Raw genomic sequence first — 21,355 nt, forward strand, 5'->3', positions numbered from 1 at the left:
CTTAATGGTGCTTGCATTGGAGTTGGTGGTTGGTTATCACTTTACTATTTTGACCGTTGCAACTTTTTCCTCCTTATACTTTCTGAGTTAAAAAACAAACAAAAACCTCCCACTTCCTCCTTGTGTTCAAGGCTGCAAGCTAGTTGAGTCCAGAATGTTGTTGTTTTTTTTTGCTTTTTAAGATTTTGTAGAGGCAGAGACACAGTTTTAGAAACCTAGAATGATGGATCTGCCTCCAATGCTTGTTTCTTTTGATTTTTGTTCGGTTCAGTATACTTTTAGGGTGATAATATTTTATGCGATAATTTCCCTTTTGACCATTTATTTCACTGATCCAAACAAAAACTAACCATCTAGTTTTGATGAACTGCTTTACCAAAGTGATAAAATATATTTGAATTTATTATAATTTATATTAATCAGTTAGCCATCTAACACAGAGGGTATTAGCAGTCTTTAGCTTGTGGAAGGACTAAATAAAGTTTGCGGTTTTTTTTTTTTTTTTTTTAAGATTTTATTTATTCGTGAGAGACAGAGAGAGAGAGGCAGAGACACAGGCAGAGGGAGAAGCAGGCTCCATGCAGGGAGCCTGACACAGGACGTGATACTGGGACCCCAGGATCACGCTCTGGGCAGAAGGCAGGTGCCAAACCGCTGAGCCACTCAGGGATCCCGAGTTTGCTGTTTCTAATGAAAAGTCCTTCTTGCCTTGACATAATCTGGACATTAAAATAAGACACATCTTAGATTCATTGACCTTAAATCTGATTTCTAATAAACTGAAGACCTCAGTTACGCATCCATATATACAAAGGAGGGAGAGAGAGAGAAATGGAAACTTTCTTTTATCTCTACCTAGAGTATCAGTGGAATTAATCATGTAATAATATGGAATGCCTGGAAAACTACTGGGAATGGGGGGACACTTTCTATCTTCTCTCTCCTTGGAACCAATCTACATCTTCCTCTAGAACCTTACTCCAGTTGTTCTTTTGTCTTTTCTTTCCTACTGTTGACACCTAGTGGTAGCCCTGGTGTGCATTTTCTTACCTACTGTGGAAAATAACTTTTCTTCTGTGAACTTGCTCTTCAATGCCTTTGTCTAAAAATAGTTTTAAATGTCCCTTCTCACCTTTGTGAGCCTCTCTCCTGTGCTCTGAGCATCAGGCTGTTTCTAGGCAGGTGTTTTTGGAACCAAGCCCTTCCTCTTAGAGAAGTTCAAAACCTGCCTTCAATTCTAAATAATCTGTTTTGTGAGCTAATGAAGATGTTGGTGTGCTGATAGTTTCACTACAGTGAGGTTTGAAGAGTATCAACCACTCTGGATTTCCTATTCTTTTAAACAAGAAAAGGGCGATCACATTGCCCTTATTAGGCTATTGGGATTCAGATAATGAGAAAGTGAGGGTGGCTTTAAATACAGACTATCTTCTTATGACTCCTATCTGAAAGTCTCCACAGTATTCATTTGTTGTGGATTACCCGTGTGACATTCTTACTTGGACACCATGAGAGAAACAGTAGTGTTCACCAGACATCCCTACTATCCCACATTTCCCACCCCATTTACAATTGGTGAGGCTATGTGACTACTTTTGGCCAATGGGCAGTGAGTGAATATGCAGTGTGTCACTCTTAGATTGAAGCATAGAAGAGCTCCTATTCCACCTCCCTGGTCTCCCTCTCTCTTTTTTATTTTTTTATTTTTGGTCATGACCACAGACATCCTAGATTGTGGACCTCTACTAGCCTGGGTCCCTGAGTGACCATGTGGAACAGAGACCACCCACCAACCCCCAGTCACTACCTTCCAGGAGGCCATGAAAGATACGTAACTGAAGTGAGAAATAAACAGTTCTTGTGTTAAGCCAGCAAAGTTCTAAGGTTGTTTATGATTATACTAAAGCATAACTTAACCTGATATCTTTTTGCTATCTTCAGTTTTATGTGTTCAAGATTGAAATATTAATTTTCTGGGATCCCTGGGTGGCTCAGCGGTTTGGCGCCTGCCTTTGGCCCAGGGCGCGATCCTGGAGACCGGGATCGAATCCCACGTTGGGCTCCCAGTGCGTGGAGCCTGCTTCTCCCTCTGCCTATGTCTCTGCCTCTCTCTCTCTCTCTGTGACTATCATAAATAAATTTTTTAAAAAAGGTAAAAAAAATATTAATTTTCTCCTGTAAACCTGTACTTCCTTTGTTCCCTCTATAAGTGACAGCCCTGTTCATCTACATGCTTAAGGTAGAAACCTAGATGCCGTACTCACATCTCCCCTTTTCTCACTCCTCCAGTGTGGAAAAGAATTGGCATAGCTGACCTAAGACTGCTATCCTTGGAAAGCTCTGCTTGTAAGGCTGGCTCCTGGCTGGTGTCTGCGAATTTGGCTGGCAAATAGTTCTCTATATTGGTAAAAGATTTTCCCTAAATAATAAGGATGTCTCACTGTGACTAAACTGTCCATACATAAGTAAAATCTTAAAAAAAAAAAAAAAGGCAGCCTGGGTGGCTCAGCAGTTTAGCTCTGCCTTCAGCCCAGGGCATGATCCTGGAGACCTGCGATCGAGTCCCGTGTTGGGCTCCCTGCATGGAGTCTGCATTTCCCTCTGCCTGTGTCTCTGCTTCTCTCTTTCTCTCTCTCTCTCTGTGTCTCTCATGAATAAATAAATAAAATCTTTTTAAAAAATAAACTGTTCATACAAACAACATGGTTGATGCTGACCATGACCTGCTTTCCTTCTGGGAGTCTGGAACTTTGGTACATGCTAGGCAGAGCTGCCTACATGGCCAGACCCCAATAAAACCTTTTGGGTGCTGAATCTTTAACGAGCTTCCCTGGGCAAAACTGTTGCATGCTCCTTTTCTGTATTTTTATTACTGGCAAAAGAATCAGCTTTGTGTTACGCCTCCAGAGAGGGAGAGAACATAAGGAAGCCTGCACCTGAATTCCTCCATTTTTCCCCGTGTCCTTTTTCTCTTATAATCTAGCTGTGTATTCTTATAATCTCATTATAATAATTTTAGCATGAGAAGAACTATCTGATGAATTCCATGAGTCATTCTAGTGAATTCCCAAACATAATACGGTCCTAGGGGCCCTCATGGTATCCCCCCCATATTTCATCCAGGACTGGGCCATGTCAGTTCTACATCCTAAAATATATTTCAAATGATGGTGCTGCTTTTCTTTATGTGTTGTCACCGCTCTGGAAGATGCCATCATCTTTTATTTGTATTGGACTTTAGAGGACCCAATAAAAAAAAAAAAAAAAAAACTTTTTCCCCCCTGCCTGAGTTTGGAACCAACTGAAAGAGATAGTAAGAGACCGAAGTGTAAACTTTATTTAATAACAAAAATCTGGATTGGAGTAGCTTAAATGTGCAGCCAAATGGATTTGCTAACATCTCCAGAATTAAATGTATATGCCCAAATTGCTGCCCTCTACCTTAGTGCTGTCCCATCTTGAGAGGATGAACCAGATTTTTTTTAATAAACTAGATTATACTCTCTTTAGACAGACAGTTTTGTAGAAAGGAGAAAGGAGTGGCTGAGCATACAAAACAAGAGAGTAAAGGTCAGAGATTTTAAGATTTCTTGCTCACTCACTTTGAATTTTATCTTCCAAATGGAACTCCCCATCCTGGGCGGTAAGCAAATAATACACATGCTGGCTGTAAGTAGGCAGTGGAGAAGAGAGTGTGATCAGTGAACACCAGGTTGTCTGTAGTGAGCCTCAAGCAAAACACTGGCCATTAGTACTAAGCCAGGCTAAGTAAATAGGCACAGAGCTACGTGGGCCCAGCAAAGAGCCTTAGGTGAGAGGGGGAGGGTCGTAGGGTGCAGGTTGCTGCTCCTTGACCTTAAAGCATGTTGAGAACATAGTCATTCTACCACATTCGGTCTCAGCAAAGGTAGGAAGGCCAAAAAGACGTCAGAAAGCAGACATAGCATTTTCTCATGTGCTTGTTGGCCACGTGTGTCTTCTTTGGTGATATTTCTGTTTATGAATGCTCTGCACCACTTGCCATCAGGGAAATACAAATCCAAGCCACAATGAGATACCACCTCACACCGGTGAGAATGGCAAAAATTAACAAGACAGGAAACAGATGTTGGAGAGGATGTGGAGAAAGGGGAACCCTCTTGCGCTGTTGGTGGGAATGTGAACTGGTGCAGCCACTCTGGAAAACTGTGTGGAGGTTCCTCAAAGAGTTAAAAATAGACCTGTCCTACGACCCAGCAATTGCACTGCTGGAGATTTACCCCAAAGATACAGGTGCAGTGAAACGCCGAGACACCTGCACCCCGATGTTTCTAGCAGCAATGTCCAAACTGTGGAAGGAGCCTTGGTGTCCATCGAAAGATGAATGGATAAAGAAGGTGTGGTCTATGTATACAACGGAGTATTACTCAGCCATCAGAAAGGACGAATACCCACCATTTGCTTCAACATGGATGGAACTGTGGAGGGTATTATGCTGAGTGAAATAAGTCAATTGGAGAAGGACAATCATCATATGGTTTCACTCATACTAAGAATATAAGAAATAGTGAAAGGGATTATAAGGGAAAGGAGGGGAACTGAGTGGGAAAAATTTGAGAGCGAGACAAAACATGAGAGACTCCTAACTCTGGGAAACAAATAAAAGGTTGCAGAAGGGGAGGTGGGTGGAGGGTTGACTGGGTGATGGGTACTGAGGAGGGCACTTGATGGGATGAGCACTGGGTGTTATATGTTGGCAAGTCGAACTTAAATAAAAACAAATTAAAAGAAAAGAAAGACATAGCTAAGGCCAGGATTAAATTACAGGAAAAAAATGCCTTTGGGTACATACGTAGAATAATGTTTACTGCAGTTAGAGATAGTGAAGTTAATGAAACATAAGCTCAGGTCCCCTCACATGTTTGAGCCCTTTCCAAGGTCCTGAGCAACTCTAGTAATGTATTCCCACAGTCATCTTTTATATCCTTTTAATATAATCTGGAAGCACACAAAATTATAGAAAAGTAGTACAGAGAACTCTACCCCAACAGCCATTTAAAAGTATGTTGCCAATCTGATGCCACATCAGCCCCTAAAGCTCTAGTATATAAATTTCCTGCAAATAAGAACATTCTACATAACCACAATTCAGCTGTCAAAATCAGGAAGTTAACATTGACATTTAATCTTCAAATCCAGTTCAGAATGATTTAGTTGTCATATCTGTTTGGCTTCCTTGTCTGGGACAGTTTCTCAGGCTTTCACTAACGTGACATTCACATTTTTAAAGGTCATAGGCCATGTATTTTATAGAATGTCCCCCAACTGCACTTTGTCTGACATGTCCTTAGGGGATTCAGATTATGAATCTTTGGCAGGAATTTCACGTAGATTGGATTCTGAGCCCTGGCAGGGCTGTACTTCTATTCCCTTCTCACTCAACTTGAACCAAACTCACTACACTACCATGTGGCCATCCACCCCACTGGCTGTCACTCCTCTCTAAGCCACTGTATGTTCCCCCAACCCCATAGCCAGCATAGGTGTCCACCCTGCTCTGTCTTCCCTACTGGTTTAGGACTGAATTGTTTGTGAAGAAAGGAGAAGAGAGAACGGAATAGTTGTCATAAATTTTGTAAAAAATGTACAAAAGTAGGATGATCTAACTTCGGGGATGAAGGCCATTGTCTCTTTTCCTTCCATCGCACAGGCATTTTTGGGATTTGGCTAGGAGGCAGTTTGAGTTGGAAATGCATTTAGTTTGTGTTTGATGGGATATATTTATATGGTTGACAGTCAGTTGTGGTGCATAGTAAAGGTTTTGCTGGCCTTCCCAGTGTAAAAACGGCCTCTAAAAATAATCCCAGTGTTAGCTCTTCTTATAAGCTCGCGTGCAGGCCAGTGTTCTACCAAAATGTAACGGCTGTGGTGTCTGCAGCAGGGAATATGAAAGTCTTGGAAGAGAAATAAGATTTGAACAGATAGAGCCAGAAACTATTCTATGGAAAATCCTATCTTATCATTAGACTTTTGGTAAAATTGTAAACACGTGATTCTATTCTCATAAACAGTACACGTGGGATATGCTCAATAAGACAGCCTATAAACTATAAATTCATGTATCTTTCTTGATGGAAATCATATGAAACAGAATTTATCATAATTTCTGTGTCTATAAGTACACAAACCTATACTAAGACTACTATTTGTTTTATGCTTTCTTTTGATTAAAAAAAGATTATGCTTTAGGAAAGATCCAGTTATCTTTCTATTCTCTGTATGTAAGATATTTGTAAATGGTTATTATGTGAAGGAATGAGTGAAGAGTAGGGAGACAAAAGATATAGGCAAAAAGTGTGATAGTGGTGTGTCTAGCAATTAGTAAATGTTTGCTCTCATGTTTGGTTTTTAATATTTGTATTTTTCATGATTATTTGCCCATTCTGAATATTCACTTTCATATCTAATTTTTTTAAAAAAATTTATTATTCTGTATTCTTTTTCTTAAAGAGAGCCTCCCCCTCCCGCCCACTGAAACCTGGATCTACTCTGAGCTGCATCTAAACTGCAAGGCGGCTGAGCTCTGTGCCCGCTACAGAGCGCTAGTGAGTATCTAACTGGAAATTGTCCAATGACAGCGTGGGTAGGCAGCACTGCCTGGGCTGCTCCAAATTCCATCTGCATTCTGGTCCAGAAGGGGAAGCATGGCAGGACTAGCCTTGGATTCGTGTAGATGTCACATGCTCAAAGTGACTCCACACCGTCTCTTTGAGTCCAGATGGCGCTGGGGAAAGTGTACCTAGAGGCAGATTGCTTAGCCAAAGTCACGGCAAATAGTCACCGAGGCACGGGGCTGAAAATATATGCTCCAAGAGAGCTCCATGGCATGGCATAGAGGCCCTGCTCAATTAAGTAGGAGAACTCAGAATGGAAATGACAATGAAGAGATTTTTGATCTGTAAGAAGAGAAAGACACCTGGAAATGCAAGGGCCTCCACCTTTACAAACTTTTGATCTTGTAAGAAAGCAGTTTCAGTTGCCTCTGTGTCAGGTAAATGCATGGATAGATCTTCTCCCCATCCCAGAGTTGTTAACGTGATGCTAAATTAATCTTTTATGAGCAGATTTCTCCCAGTTTACTTCACAGGTTGTAGTTTTGGACAACCTACATCTATTAACTGGCATCCACCCTGGGGAAGCCAAGACCAAGCGTCTTTCTTTCTTTTTTTTTTTTTTTTTTTTTTTAAGATTTTATTTATTTATTCATGAGAGACAGAGAGAGAAGCAGAGACACAGGCAGAGGGAGAAGCAGGGTCCATGCAGGAAGCACAATGTGGGACTCAATCCCGGGACCCCAGGATCATGCCCTAGGCTGAAGGGAGGTGCTTAATCGCTGAGCTACCCAGGCATCCTATCAAGCGTGTTTCTAATCTCATATCCTGAGCCTATTCCAGAGAGTCTTTGGTGACATCAAGTACTGGGTTGTCAGAGTACCGTTTTGCTTGACCTTTGTTCTAGGAGTAGGGGGTGAGGAACTGCAATAAAGTTCTGCTTCCTGTTAAGACTTTGAACTCTTTGAAAGAGTGAGGCTCATCATAAGATGGGAATTGAACAAATAGAACCTCAGAGGTCCTAAAGGAATACCTCATTTCAGGGAGAGCAGTCTGCAGCTTCCACTGCCAAAGGAAGTATCCACAAATCCCCCATGCTTCAGGGAACTCTCCAGCAGAGGCTACGTGGAATTGGCACTCAAGGAGGTCTTTAATTATTTCATATAAGATAGGAAATTTTGATTTTTGAACTATGGTTCTTTGGATTTTGTTATCTTTCGGCTTTACTCTATTAGAGGATTTAATCTCTGAACCTCGGTTTCTCCCTAGAATTTGGTTTAGAACCCCAAAAGGGAGGATGTTTGTTTGGGTTCTGATTGTTATTGTTTGTTTTTAATTTGACCTCCATAGCTCCAACAGTGGAGAGAGTCCAGGAATGCTGGTCCAATTGAAATCCCTTCACATGAGGCCAAGGGTTAAGGCTGTGTGGTGCTATCTAACACTCTGCTGAGCCCAGTGTTTTCTGGCATGAGTGTGCAGCATTAAAGGTGGATCTGTCTAGTGTCAGGGTCTCCACATCTCTTGAGAGCAGCACTTGAAGTCCTGACATAGTGTCTGACTTCTCTCCATCTTGTTATAGAATTGATGAGGCTCATGCAGAATGGTGCCAAGGATGATTCCCTAGTATTATTCACCTTTGCTCCACCTGGGGTATCAACTTATGGCACAGTTCTGACAATGCTGTTAATGCTTCTGAATCTAGTTTCCTGAGGTCTTGGGGAGGAAGAACACCTCTGCCACATGCTCTTCAAAACCATTGCCTTACCTCAACTCTGAAATGTTCCAGGTTTTGCCTGCATATGGCCAAATGTATCTTCAATGCTTTAGTCCCTTCCACTGTGCCCTTGTTCCTTCTAGAAAGGCTTGGATGAGTTTCTGACGGGTTAATTTGCTTCTTTTGTTGGTCTCTTTATCTGCTGTGTGCACTGTTTGCCAAATTGAGTGCCTTCTTTCCCTCCTTTTACTTTCTCCTTGCTTTCTAGCCTAGACATTTTCCCTCTGGATCTTCCCAGAAAAGGCTTTATGTAAAAACAAATTTTTCTTTACTTGGATGATCCCCAAGAGAAGATAACCTTCCATCAGATCAACATCTAAGATCATGCTTGCTCTGGGATTGTCCAAGCTGGCTCTATCTTAGTATGTGTCAATTTGGTCGTCCTTTTCCATGACCCTAACTCACCGTATTTCTACTGCCTGTTCCCTCGAAGTATAGGCATTATCAATATCCTACTTTTGGTATCATTTTTTTTTTAAGATTTTGTTTATGTATTCATGAGAGAGAGAGAGAGAGAGAGGCAGAGACACAGACAGAGAGAGAAGCAGGCTCCATGCAGAGAGCCCAATGTGGGACTCGATCCCGGGACTCCAAGATCACACCTGGGCTGAAGGCAGGCGCTAAACCGCTGAGCCACCCAGGGATCCCCTTGGTATCACTTTTGAACTCACATAAAAGTATTTTATCCTAAGTATTTTATCCTAATTATTCTAGTCTTCTTTTCCCTTAAATCTGCATTAGTCTTCAGGACGTGGTTCTAATGGACTAGCCCTAGAGATCAGGCTACAAAGTCCATATGTGACTGCTGGAAGCCCTGGGTGTGTGTGTGTTGGAAGTGGGGACAATTCCCAAAGAAGTTTTATTTCGAAGAAGGCAGAGGTTCCTAAAAGGTTCTGAGAGGTACTGCTTTAAAGAAACTGGGTGGTGGGGGATCCCTGGGTGGCTCAGCGGTTTAGCGTCGCCTTCAGCCCAGGACGTGATCCTGGAGACCCAGGATCCACCCGGGATCGAGTCCCATGTCTTCCATGTTGGGCTCCCTGCATGGAGCCTGCTTCTCCCTCTCCCTCTACCTATGTCTCTTCTTCCCCCCACCCCTCCACCTATGTCTGCCTCTCTCTCTTCTCTGTGTATTCTCATGAATAAATAAATAAAATCTAAAAAAATAAATAAATAAAGGTCAGGGAGGTTGTTTTACAATAGAAGAAACTAAAGAGACATAACAAGCCAGAGTGTACGCTGTAATTAGATTTAGGATCAAACGGAAAAAAAAATCTATTCAAGTTATGTTGAGGACAAAAGCGATAACTTGAATATGGTGAGTATTAGGTAATCTTAGGGAATTGTTAACTTAAGTGTGGTAATGCTCTTGTGGTTATGCAAGAATGTCTTAGTGTTCAGAGATGAAATGTAATGATATGGTGTTGGCAACTAATTTCCAAGTTATTCAAAAACAGCAAAATATATATAGATATGTAAAAGCAAAGATGGCAAAATGTTAACAATTGTGGAATCTCAGTGGTGAATATGTGGGTGTTCTTTTGTATTATTCTTCAACTTTTCTGTGTATTTCATAATAAAAAACTAAAAAGAGAGACCTATTTAACCTAGTGTTCTAAACATTTAACTTTGAAACTTTTTTTTTTCCTTTATGATATATTAATATGGAAGCATCTGTTGCTTCACAAAGTATACTCTGGAACATGTTGGCCTAGGTCAGGCTTTCAATGGCTACATTTAAAAAAATATGCAATAATGATAAATGCTCAGTGAAGAATACAAATCCTTTTTAAAAATTCAGAAGGCCCTTAAAAAACTCCCAACCAGCTAGCTGAGGAAATGTTTGCTACATGTTTGCTGCCTTATTTACAATGCAGCAGTTCTAATACTCCTTTAACACAGTGGTGTGACTTCATTGGCCAGAGGGATGAAGTTCACAGCTTGTAGAGTGGTTCTTAAATGTCTGCGATTGCGTTATCCACATAATTTGTTTTAGTATAACCTTCTGGATGATGATCCAGTCTAAATTTTCAATCAGCTGTATCCTTCTGTACTTAAAAGAATTAGGCGAAATGATAGATTGCTTAGAGCACATTCAGGAAGAGAGAGAAACAAAAATTTGCAGGCATAATTGACACTTCCTATCTGGGATGAAGTTTTAAAGAAACCCATAGTTTCTTGTCATGGCTAATTGAGGTATCCACTTAACTAGGCCAAGGAATGCTGAGATATTTGGTTAAACATTATTTTAGGGGTGTGTCTGTGGTGTTTCTGGATGAGATTAGCATTTGAATTGGTAGACTGACTAATGCAAATTGCCTTCCCCCATATGGCTGGGCATCATCTAATCCATTGAGGGCTTCATAGAACAAAAGAACAATAGAACCCAAAGCTGGAGAAAGGGAAAATTCACTCTCTCTGTCTGACTGTGCTGGAACATAGCTTTCCTGCTCTCTAACTGGAACTACGCCACCAGCATTTCTGGGTCTCCAGCTCGTAGATTGCAAACGGTGGGACTTCTCAGCCTCTCTAATTGCTTGAGCCAATTCCTTATAATAAATATATATGTATACACACACACTGTCGTTTCTGTTTCTCTGGAAAACCTTGACAAATACTAATTCCTTATATCCACTTGGATGACTTTAGAGAAGACAGCACGTCTAAACAATGAGGAAATTTACTATTTCACATAAGACAATCTGAGGTTGGACAGCTCAAATTTTGGTTAATTCAGCTACTGAACTACATAATCAAAGACTTGGGGTTTTACCCTTCCACTCTGAGCTGTATGATGCTGGCTTTCTCTTAAGGTGATCTCCCCTCTTTGGGTTTTAAGATGGCTGTGAAAGCTTTAGGTCACATCTATAACCTACACCATCTGGAAGAAGAGAAAGAACTGCCTCTACTAATATCTCCTATTTAAGGTTAGGAAACCTTTGCCAGAAGCCCTTACCTCTAGTTTCATTGTCCAGAACCAATCGACCCGCAGGCAGAATGGATTGACCATGGTTGACTTAGATATATCCCAGAGCTGGAGGAGGGTTATCTTCCTTGATAGGTAGAGTGGCAGTTGTGAAATATGACACCAAATTCTTTGACACTTCTTCCATTAGAAGGTAGGGTTTATGTCTTTGAATCTGGGCAGGTTTTTGACTGCTTCAACCAGTAGAGTACAGAGGAATTTGTGTGACTTCTGAGACAAGGCCATACAAAGCCATGTGGTTTCCCCTTTGCTCACTAGAACACTTGCTCTTGAAAACTTGAGCTGAAAAAAAAAAAAATAAGAAAAGAAAACTTGAGCTGCCTTAGGAGAAGGCTCTAAGGCTGCCATTCAGTAAGAAAGTCAAAGCCACATGGAAGGCCATGGTTAGGCACTCTAGTCAGTAGTTCCTGATGAGCTCAGCATTTGAATATTCCAGTCAAGGGAGCAGACTTATGAGTAAAGAAGCTCCCAGGTGATTGTAGACTCCAACTATTTGAGTCTTCCCCCTGTAAGGCCCCAGGTCTCATAGTAGAAAGACAAGCCAGCCCTCCTATACTCTGTCCAAATCCTGACCCACAAAATCCGTAAGTATAATAGTGGTAATTTTACACCACAAGATTTGGGATAGGTTGTTGCATAACAATAGTTAGAACATGTTAGTCCTGAACAAAATTAAGCTTCTTTTAGGAAGGCAAGAGAATAATCGATGTTATTGTGGGTAACCACAAAGCTTGCTCCATTTTTTATGCCTGCTCTTGTACTGATAATCATGGACATCAGGCTTCTCCAACATACTCAATTTGTAGATTTTTTTCAAAATGGAAAGTGTTTCCTAAGGTTAAGTGATGTCCTTTGGGGCAAATAAAAGACATCCCATAGGCATGATTTGGTTCAGACGTTCTGGACCCCGGGTCCCTTCTCAAGCCTCTAAAGAGTTTCACATTCTAGACTTGGTCCACTTAAATTCACACCAAGCTCCCCTGGAAATACTGGAAGCTCTGTGGAACAAAAAATGAGAAGCAAAGCCATCCCTTAGTCTAATCTAATACAACCTCAATATATAAATTGAAGTAAAAGCTAGCTGTAATAACAAGATTCCCAAAACTCAGTGGCTTAAAGACAACAGAAATTCATTTCCCTGTTACATAATCTTCTGTCCAGTGTAGGCTATGTCCTGCAAGATACTGAAAGGACCCAGATTCCTTTCATGGTCTTGCTCTGCCACCTACCCTCTAGGATGTTGTCCTCATCTGTGTGGCTAAATCTGATCATTGTTACATTGTGTGATTATCACATTATATTTTTCAGCCAATAGGAAGGGGAAAGACCACATGGAAGATCACATGGTCTACATTTTAAGACCCACGCCTGGAAGCCACATGTGTCTTTTGCTCACATTCCATTGCTAAGAACATAGTTAAGTGGCTCTAGCTAGATGCAAAGGAGGCTGGGAAATGTAGTCACTGGCTGAGCAGCCACATAAGTAAAGGGGAAAATGGATTTTGGTGAGTAGTTGGCAGTCTCCTCCATTCCTAGCAAGTTAGTTCTTTACTTGGATAGTTTGGAGGCTAAAGTGATGAAACTCTCTGATATAATGTATACTTTTTCTAAAATACATTTCATTCTTCAGGTAGCCATTTTTTATCTAACATGTTCTCTCCTACCTCACACTTGTGTTTCCAGGCTGGGGCTCTAACAGACACATCTTACAAAGAGCAAGACCTGTGTCTTAGGCTCAGCTGAACTTCTCGGCTATTACTTGTTCACATGACAAAACAACACCAACAACAATGAAGACCCTCCCACCCCCCCGAACACACACACACAACTTTACCTCTGCTATTTACTAGATGTTTGACCATGGGCAAGTTATCCTTAGCTCCAGTTTTCTTATCTATAAGATGGAGATTATGATATATCACTTTAGTTGTTGTGAGGATTAATTGAGTTGATGCTTGTAAAATGTCAAGCTTCATAGAAATTATTTAGAGCAGCCTTCTCGGGTCCCCTTCCTCTTCAGGAGCTTTGTACCATTGCTCAATTTCTCTTGCTCAATAAACTTTGTTTTGCTGTCTACTGCTCATAAATATTATTTAATAAATTTTAGCTGTCATTATTATGGTTCTCATTATTTATCTTACAGGTATTTTGTAAGACACACAATAGTACCTTGCTTATTAATAAAATGACACCCAGAACTGCCAGGGTTTGGTAATAGATTTCACCACATGGAAAAAGGGTTAACTCTTTCCCTTGAGCCTGATATTCCCCTTAGGGTTGTCTGCATTTCAGGTTGGTGTGAAGTCTCATCAGATTACATGGTAAGCGGTTAAATATCCCAATTTGACATTTGGTGGAAGATTAAAACCCATATGTTCTGATATCTGGGTCATTTGACTTCCATTTTTACTGTATCCAATACCATTTTACTACCCTGACGTGATTTAGTTATCTATTGCTGCAAAACAAACTAACACCCAAACTTAATTGCTGTGATTTCTTATTTCTACAGATCTGGGGGTTAGCTCAGCAGTTCTGTTTGTCTAGCATGGGCTCACTCATGTGGCTGCATTTAGCTGGAGGGTCAGTTGGGAACTGCACTCAGCTGTGATGGCTAAGTAGCTGGGCCTCCTTCTCCATATGATCTTTCATTGCTGGCTTCTTCATGCCATGGTGATGTTAGGCATCAGGGGCAAGCCCCATGTGTATATGCTTTTCAAGACCCTGCTTGTGAATAATCTTCTGATATCCACTGCCAATGTAGGTCCCATGACCAAGCCCAGACTCTGTGGGAAAAGATTAGGGGTGGGTATTGAGAAGAGTGATTCACTGGAAGCCATTATATAATTACGCCAACCCATTTTGTGGTTGTCAATTCCCGGTTTGGTCAACCAGTAATAGTTGGTCCTAAGTTCCCATCCAAAAGCTAAATTTTAAGTGGAATGTATGTCTATGATAAATGATATATATCTATATATATAAAAGTTCACATGTACTTTGCACATGATGGATCTTTAATAAATACTCAATGAACAAATGAATGAATGAATGAATGAATGAGTCATATCACCGATGGTAAGAATTTGCAAATAATGTCCCATAACATTAATAATTGTAGGCTGAGATTTCTCAACAAAGTCCTTACCATGAAAGTCGTAGTTCTCCATAAGATACACATTTTTAAAATACAAGAGTTACATATTTGATTTTCATCCCTTTGCCCCCACTATGCTCAACATAGTGTCCAATAAAGTTCTTCAATATATACTGGCTGATGAACTAAATAAAAGTACACTTGGAATGGTCTTATTTCTTTGATGAAGAACATGCAGTAAGCTAAAAATGAGACTCTTTCTTGCCAGACTCCTCCAATTAGAGGATGCTGGCTGCCACAAACAACAGAAAACCCAGCTCAACTGCTTCAAAAAATAAGAAAATATATCTCATTTAACAGGACATCCAATAGGCATGCCTCTGGTGTTTACCTGACAGCTCAGTGAGGTCATTAGGGACCTAAGTTCTTTTCATCTCTCCTTTCTGCCATATCCACAATGTTGGATTCATCTTCTGGCTGGTACCTCTGATGGTCAGTGGTGGGCTTCCAGCAGGCCAGCAGCACTACCTGTTTACCTTCATTCAGGGAGAGATGGAGAGAGCATACTGGCTCTCATGGCTCTCTCAGAAGAGAGCTTCCTCCTTCCTAGAAGCCCCAGCAACTCTCCTTCCACTGCAACACATCTCATTGATCTTAACTGGATCACATGACCAGTCCTGAGCAGGCCATGGAGGTAAGGGGAGTGAAATTACTTTGATATGCTTAGACTAATTAAGGTCCAGTCTTCGAATGGGAGAGGGTTCAGCTTCCCTCAAAGCACTTGGCTCGTCCTTAGAGGCGTTAGGTGCAAGAATCAGAGTCCTGGTAGAAAAGGAGAAATGGATGCCAGGAAGGCAGTTGACAATTACTGTGCAAAGTATACATTCTGTAAGGTCCAACTTCCTTATCACTATGTGCCACCATTGCTGCATTAATCTTCTATAGGTTGATTCCTCAAGATCCCTTGCTTCCCTTCATGTAATATTACTCAACTGGATTTTATCCCTCACGACCCAGTGTTAGAAAATAGTAACAGTCATATATTGAGTACTAGGATGACTCTGAAGAGACTGTTGACAGGACTCCCCTCCCTTCCCATCAAGTATTTTACATATATCAACCCTATGAAGTAGATAATAAAAAATCCCATATTTACTGATAAGAAAAGTAAATCAAGACTCAAAAAAAAAAAAAAAGAAAAGAAAAGAAAATCAAGACTCAGAAAGATTCAGCAAACAGCCTAAAATCACACAGTGACTAAGTGGTAGCGATGAAATTCAAGTCCAGATCCATAGCTCTAAAGACCACTCTTTTCATTATACTGCCTCACAAATCAGCAAAACATCTGTTTAATTAGTTAATAAATAAAATTAATGTATTCATTTTCATTATATTGTCTTCTCTTTGATCAAGTCAGAACCTTTTAGGAATGGGAGGGAAACTCCTTTAATTTTCTTTCTTTTGTTTCTCAGGAAGCGTCCTAGGAAGCTTAAGAGAAAATCTATCTTCTCTTTCATAAGTCAGCTCAACTATTCTATTTTTAGTAAATGAGTTATAGCTAGTCACTAATTGTGGTTTTAGTTACACTCTTGGCTGTTTTTTTTTTTTAATTTTTATTTATTTATGATAGTCACACAGAGAGAGAGGCAGAGACATAGGCAGAGGGAGAAGCAGGCTCCATGCACCAGGAGCCCGATGTGGGATTCGATCCCGGGTCTCCAGGATCACGCCCTGGGCCAAAGGCAGGCGCTAAACCGCTGCGCCACCCAGGGATCCCTCTTGGCTGTTTTCTACATACTCTCTGATTCAAATTATGTAATAGGTCATGTTTACTTATTTTAGCTGTTTGTTACCATGCAGCCAATTATTTTTTTAAAAATATATAGAATTCTTTGTATGTAGGCTTTAAAGTCCTGGTGGTGACATTTACACTGCCATCTATGTGAATAGTGCCTCCTGGAGTCCTGCAGTCTAGGCCTGTGTGTGGCAGCCTACTGAAAATCTAACTCCAAGGGAAAATGTGCAGTGGGTAAGAGTGTGTTATTTGATTCCTCCCAAACTCCAAGTATGGTCTGGTCTCCTCTAGTCATATCCTATTTGGGTGATACCTAGAAAAGAGATCAAGTTCAGGGTCAACCGTTCACATACCTTTGCTGTGAAGTTTGAATGGTATGTCCCAGTCAAGTAAGAGTCTAAATGTAAAATAACTTTGTGGTGTTCCTTGATGGAGACAGAACTGAATCTCTGAGCTGTCTATAGCAATGCAGGTTCCTGGGATCAATGCTGATCATTCTGAGGGGATGCTCCAAATTTCTTAACTCACAAATGAACTCCAAAGATGTGAAGCAAGTCACCTAGATCTACGTTCAAGGCTCAGATTTAGTTAAGATTAGAGAAAGTTCCTTAGACATAAAAGTATTTCAGTATGAATTGAGATTAACCAAATCTTCACAAATCTTGGGATAATACAGCTTAATTTCAAATTAACTACATAAATATATACTCTGTATGTTTTTATACTCTGTATTTTTGACCCAGATGGAGATTTCTTATAATTTTTAGACAGCACAGAGGAAAATCTCTAATAGATCATAGAAATCAATCTAACAATTTGGCAGTTGTATAAAAGTTTAGTCTTGTCCTCCTATAAGCACTTTCCCTTCTTTTCTTAAAAGAAAAAATGGAAGTCCCATTTTTTTTTCACCTCTTAACTGTGCAGTTCATATCATCAGCTCATATCTAAGCCAGCATGGTGGCCCCATTGCTCTTGCAATGGTCTACATATGGGTATATGATATAGTTCTGTACAAAGAAAGAAATTCTTCCTTTTCTGGATATTGTCATATTTGAACGTGATGCCTGGAACTATAGTAGCCATTTTGTGACCTCAGGGCTTCAGACCTTATTGTCAAGTCCACCAGTTCAGAATGGCCAAAGAGAAAGATGAAAAGGAGCTAGGTCGTTGATGATGAACTTATGAAGCTACTCAACTAAGCAACTTTGGAGCAGCCCTACCACTGGACTCCTTGTTATGTGAGAAGATAAATTTAAACTCATTTTTCTGTTAGGGTGCTCTCAATTGCAGATAACAGAAACAAGCAACTCAACTGGCTTAAATTATCTCAGTTGGGAGCCTTCAAAGTAATACAGTAGGTCCTATTTTGAGTCTCTTTGTGCTTCTGCCTTCATCCCTGCCTTTGCCCATTCCCCCCTTCCCATTAGTTGGCTCTTCATACCATCATGGGATGACCACTTCAGTCTCCCGAGGTTGTAGATTTTGTTTTTCAGTGACCCGACACCCAGGCTTGAACCCTTATTAAAGCATATGTGATACTGTGCAGGTAACTGTTAGAGTCTCCTACATATGATTATAAGGTCTTTGAGGGGAAAATGTGTGTTATTCATCTTAGTATGTCCAATGCCTAACACATTGCTTAGCACAAAATAAGGAATTAATGTTTACTAGTGAACAAAAATAATGTCATGAAGACAGCTGTGTTCTCTCTTTGGCTGACTTATTCTTCGTGTATTATACACATAGTATCCTAAGCAGGGTGGGGAAGATTAAAAAGATGAAGGAAAACCTCTAACATTTTTGACAGAGTTTTGGGAAAAGGTAAATCAAGCTTAGTGGAGATTTTTGTGACTCTTGTATCTAGTCTATCTTTGCCTGACTCATATGATGAATCATTCAACAAATAGGTGTTGAGTGCCTAGTATATTGTTTAAGAGTTTGGGATACATCAGTGAAGTAAACAAAGCCCTCAAAGAGCGTTGGCTCTTCAAGTGAACTCTAGCAAACATTTCCCCTTTCTCCGGCTTAGTTTGGCATTTGTGCATGAGCAGGAAGCACTGTCCCGCAAAGCTCGCAGATTCTCAGATGAAAGACCCTGGTAAACACGTGGATATAAGTGTTACCACTTCTTTCTAGAACCAAGGACACTGAAGAGGAGGAGGTCACTGATTAAATCTGCTTCTTGACTTTTTTCTCAGCAATCTACACCAATAGGCATTGCCCTTCGGTTTGTTAAAAGGGTTTTTTTTATATATACATGCAACGCTGTGGGGGGCTTCAGCTCTCTTCTTGCAGATCTCCAGGAGGCTCCGTCTGGGACAGTGAGCCCGGCCCAAAGGCACCACTTGGCTGTTTGGTTTCTCTAGTTTGCTGGGGGCTCTGCCGGGAGACGCTCCCTGAGCACAGCACCTTAGCCGAGAAAGCTGGTTTGGGCACAGACACAATCACCTACAGAAACCGTGCATATTTGGGGATTCCTGGGTGGCGCAGCGGTTTGGAGCCAGCCTTTGGCCCAGGGCGCGATCCTGGAGACCCGGGATCGGATCCCACGTCGGGCTCCCGGTGCATGGAGCCTGCTTCTCCCTCTGCCTATGTCTCTGCCTCTCTCTCTCTCTGTGTGACTATCATAAATAAAAAAAAATTAAAAAAAAAAAAAAAAGAAACCGTGCGTATTTGAAAGGGGCTAAAGGAAGCTTTTATGTGTCCTTCCTGCAAGGACTTCCTATTGAAGACTGGAAATAAAGGCCACACTGATTTTCTTCTGAGAAAACACATTACCATGTTTCTTCTTTTTTCTTTTTTTGAAGATTTTATTCATTCATCACACACACACACACACACAGAGGCAGAGGGAGAAGCAGGCTCCACGCAGGGAGCCCGACGCGGGACTCGACCCCGCGTCTCCAGGATCAGGCCCTGGGCTGAAGGTGGCACTAAACCTCTGAGCCACCCGGGCTGCCCCTCCCCCCTTTTTTCTTAATAAAACAAGTACTAATTGCTCTGTGGGTAATGCTTTTATTTTACAGACACTCTGTGGCTCTGCAGTGACGGCCTGGCTGCATTTCCGACAGCAGCATCGCTGGTACAACTTGCAGGCCCCTCCGGGAGGCCAGTGTGGGGACGCTCCTCCTGGAGGCGACGGCAGATTCTCCTCTGGCCTCGAAGGTACACTTGCTTTAAACACGATTCCAAAGAAGTAAAAACAGACGGCAACACAGCACGTAACGAAAGCTCGACAAATTTAGCCAAACCACACGAGCTTATGCAGAGCACGACGGGAGCGTGAGACAGAGCCGCAAAAAGAAGTGGGTGCCTTCGAGTGTTCCTCCCAGGGTCCCCGAGTCTCCAGGCTGGGGGGCGGGGGGGGCGAGGGAGAGGGAGAGGGAGAACGGGGAGAGTGTAGGAAAGGTCATCCTCGGCAGGACAGGGAGCGTGGCACGGGGCGGCCTGGGCTCCAGCGCCGGGCGCGGTGACCTGCAGGGACCCCGGCGGCCTCGTGCTGCGCGGAGGCCGCGTGGCGGCGCCAGAGGCCCCGGCGGAGGCCCGGGCGCGGCTAGAAGGCGCTGTCGCAGGAGCAGGAGCGGGGCAGCGGCCGCGGCGGCGGCGGCGGGGGGCGCGCGCAGCCCAGCTCGGGCGGCCCCCGCCTGGCGTGGTGGTAGTGGGGCCGCGGCCAGCGGTGGCGGTGCAGCGCCCGGTGCTCCCCGGCGCCCTCCGCCGCGTCCCGCGAGCCGCAGACGGCGCCCAGCCGCCCTCGCAGCAGCCGCCGCAGCCGCGGGCGCGCGTCCGCCTGGAAGAGGAGGTAGACGAAGGGGTCCAGGGCGCCCCGGGCCACCGCCACGAGCTGCAGCGCGGCCGCCGGGCCCTCGGCGTCCCGGGCCCCCGCCCGCCCGGCCGCCCACGCGGCCGCCAGCCCCGCGGCGCAGTGGGGCAGCTCGCAGCCCACGAACAGCAGCGCCAGCGCCAGGCTCATCTTGAGACTCTGCAGCTTCGCGCGGGGCAGCGCGGGGGGCGCGGGCGGCGCGGGGGGCGCGGGGGGCGCGGGGGGCGCGGGGGCCCGGGGCAGGCGCCGCCGCCAGGCGCACAGCAGGCGGCCGCACGCCACGCCCAGCACGGCGGCCGGCGCCGCGAAGCCCGCCACCGCCTCGTAGAGCGCGTAGAGCCGCCGGGGCCAGCGCGGCGGGGGCGCCAGCAGGGCGGCGGGCAGCGCCAGCAGCAGCGCCAGCAGCCAGCCCAGGGCGGCGAGGGCGCGCGCGGGCAGCGGCCGGGCCTGCGGGCGGCGCACGGCGCGCTGGCGCTCCAGGGCCACGAGCACCACGAGGTGCGCCGAGGCGCCGCGGCCCGACGCCCGCAGCAGGCGCGCGAGGCGGCCCGACAGGTCCCCGGGCGGCCCGGCCCGCAGCTCCCGGACCAGCTGCGCCAGCGCGCCGCCCCCCGCCGCGAGCAGGTCGGCGGCCGCCAGGTGCGCCAGCAGGAGGTCCATCCGCGGGCGCTTGGGGCCCGCCCCGGGCCCGCCCCCGCCGCGCAGGCGGCACAGCACCGCGGCGTTGGCCGCCGCCGCCACCAGCACGACGGCCCCCAGCAGCGCCAGGCGGACGCGGCGGCCGGGCGCTCCGGGCGGCGGCGCCCCGTGTCCGGACGTGAGGTTGGCGCCCCAGCCCGGGGAGCCGGGTGCGGAGCCGTTGGGCGCCGGCGGGAGAGTGGAGGGGCCGAAGGGGTGCTCCATCCGCGGCCCGCGGCGGGGAAGGGGGTCCGGAGGCTGGTCCCGGCAGGGGCGCGGGAAGCCCGCGTGGGGGCGAGGTGAGTCGGAGGCGCGCCCACGACGGAGACGGATCCGGGGAGACTCGCGCTTAAGTTGTTCCTACGGGTCGTCCTCGTCATTTGTCACTCAAACGGGGGTTGCACCCTCGAGGAACACGCGGGACTCTGATTCCCCACCTTCTCCGCGGCTCTCCTCCCCGCCAGCCCCTGCCGCGGCTCCCGCCCGGCCCCCCCCTCCCCCGGGGGTGGGAGTGGGGGTGGGGGTGGGGGTGGGGGGTCTCCGGGGCGCACGCGGCCCGACCCAAGGTCGCTGGGCCCGGCCTTTGCAACAGCGCGCGCTAACCTGGGCGACCTCCCGGAG

At 44.5% G+C, this 21,355-nt stretch overlaps 2 protein-coding genes across 3 annotated transcripts in view; one reads left to right on the forward strand and one right to left on the reverse strand.

Moving 5' to 3' along the window:
* SPATA9 (spermatogenesis associated 9) overlaps positions 1-21,355 on the forward strand; it is a 111,192-nt gene that overhangs the window by 86,311 nt on the left and 3,526 nt on the right. For both annotated transcript variants that reach the window (XR_005356660.1, XR_005356661.1), the window contains exons 5-6: positions 6,490-6,584; positions 19,263-19,401. The gene's annotated coding sequence lies outside the window, so the exon portion shown is untranslated. The remainder of the gene's footprint in view (positions 1-6,489; positions 6,585-19,262; positions 19,402-21,355) is intronic.
* GPR150 (G protein-coupled receptor 150) lies at positions 19,790-21,128 on the reverse strand. The gene has a single exon (XM_038532303.1). The coding sequence runs from the start codon at positions 20,957-20,959 to the stop codon at positions 19,790-19,792; it is 1,170 nt and encodes a 389-aa protein (XP_038388231.1). The 5' UTR covers positions 20,960-21,128.

Source organism: Canis lupus, chromosome 3 (assembly GCF_011100685.1).
Source record: "Canis lupus familiaris isolate Mischka breed German Shepherd chromosome 3, alternate assembly UU_Cfam_GSD_1.0, whole genome shotgun sequence".
Lineage (NCBI taxonomy): Eukaryota > Metazoa > Chordata > Mammalia > Carnivora > Canidae > Canis > Canis lupus.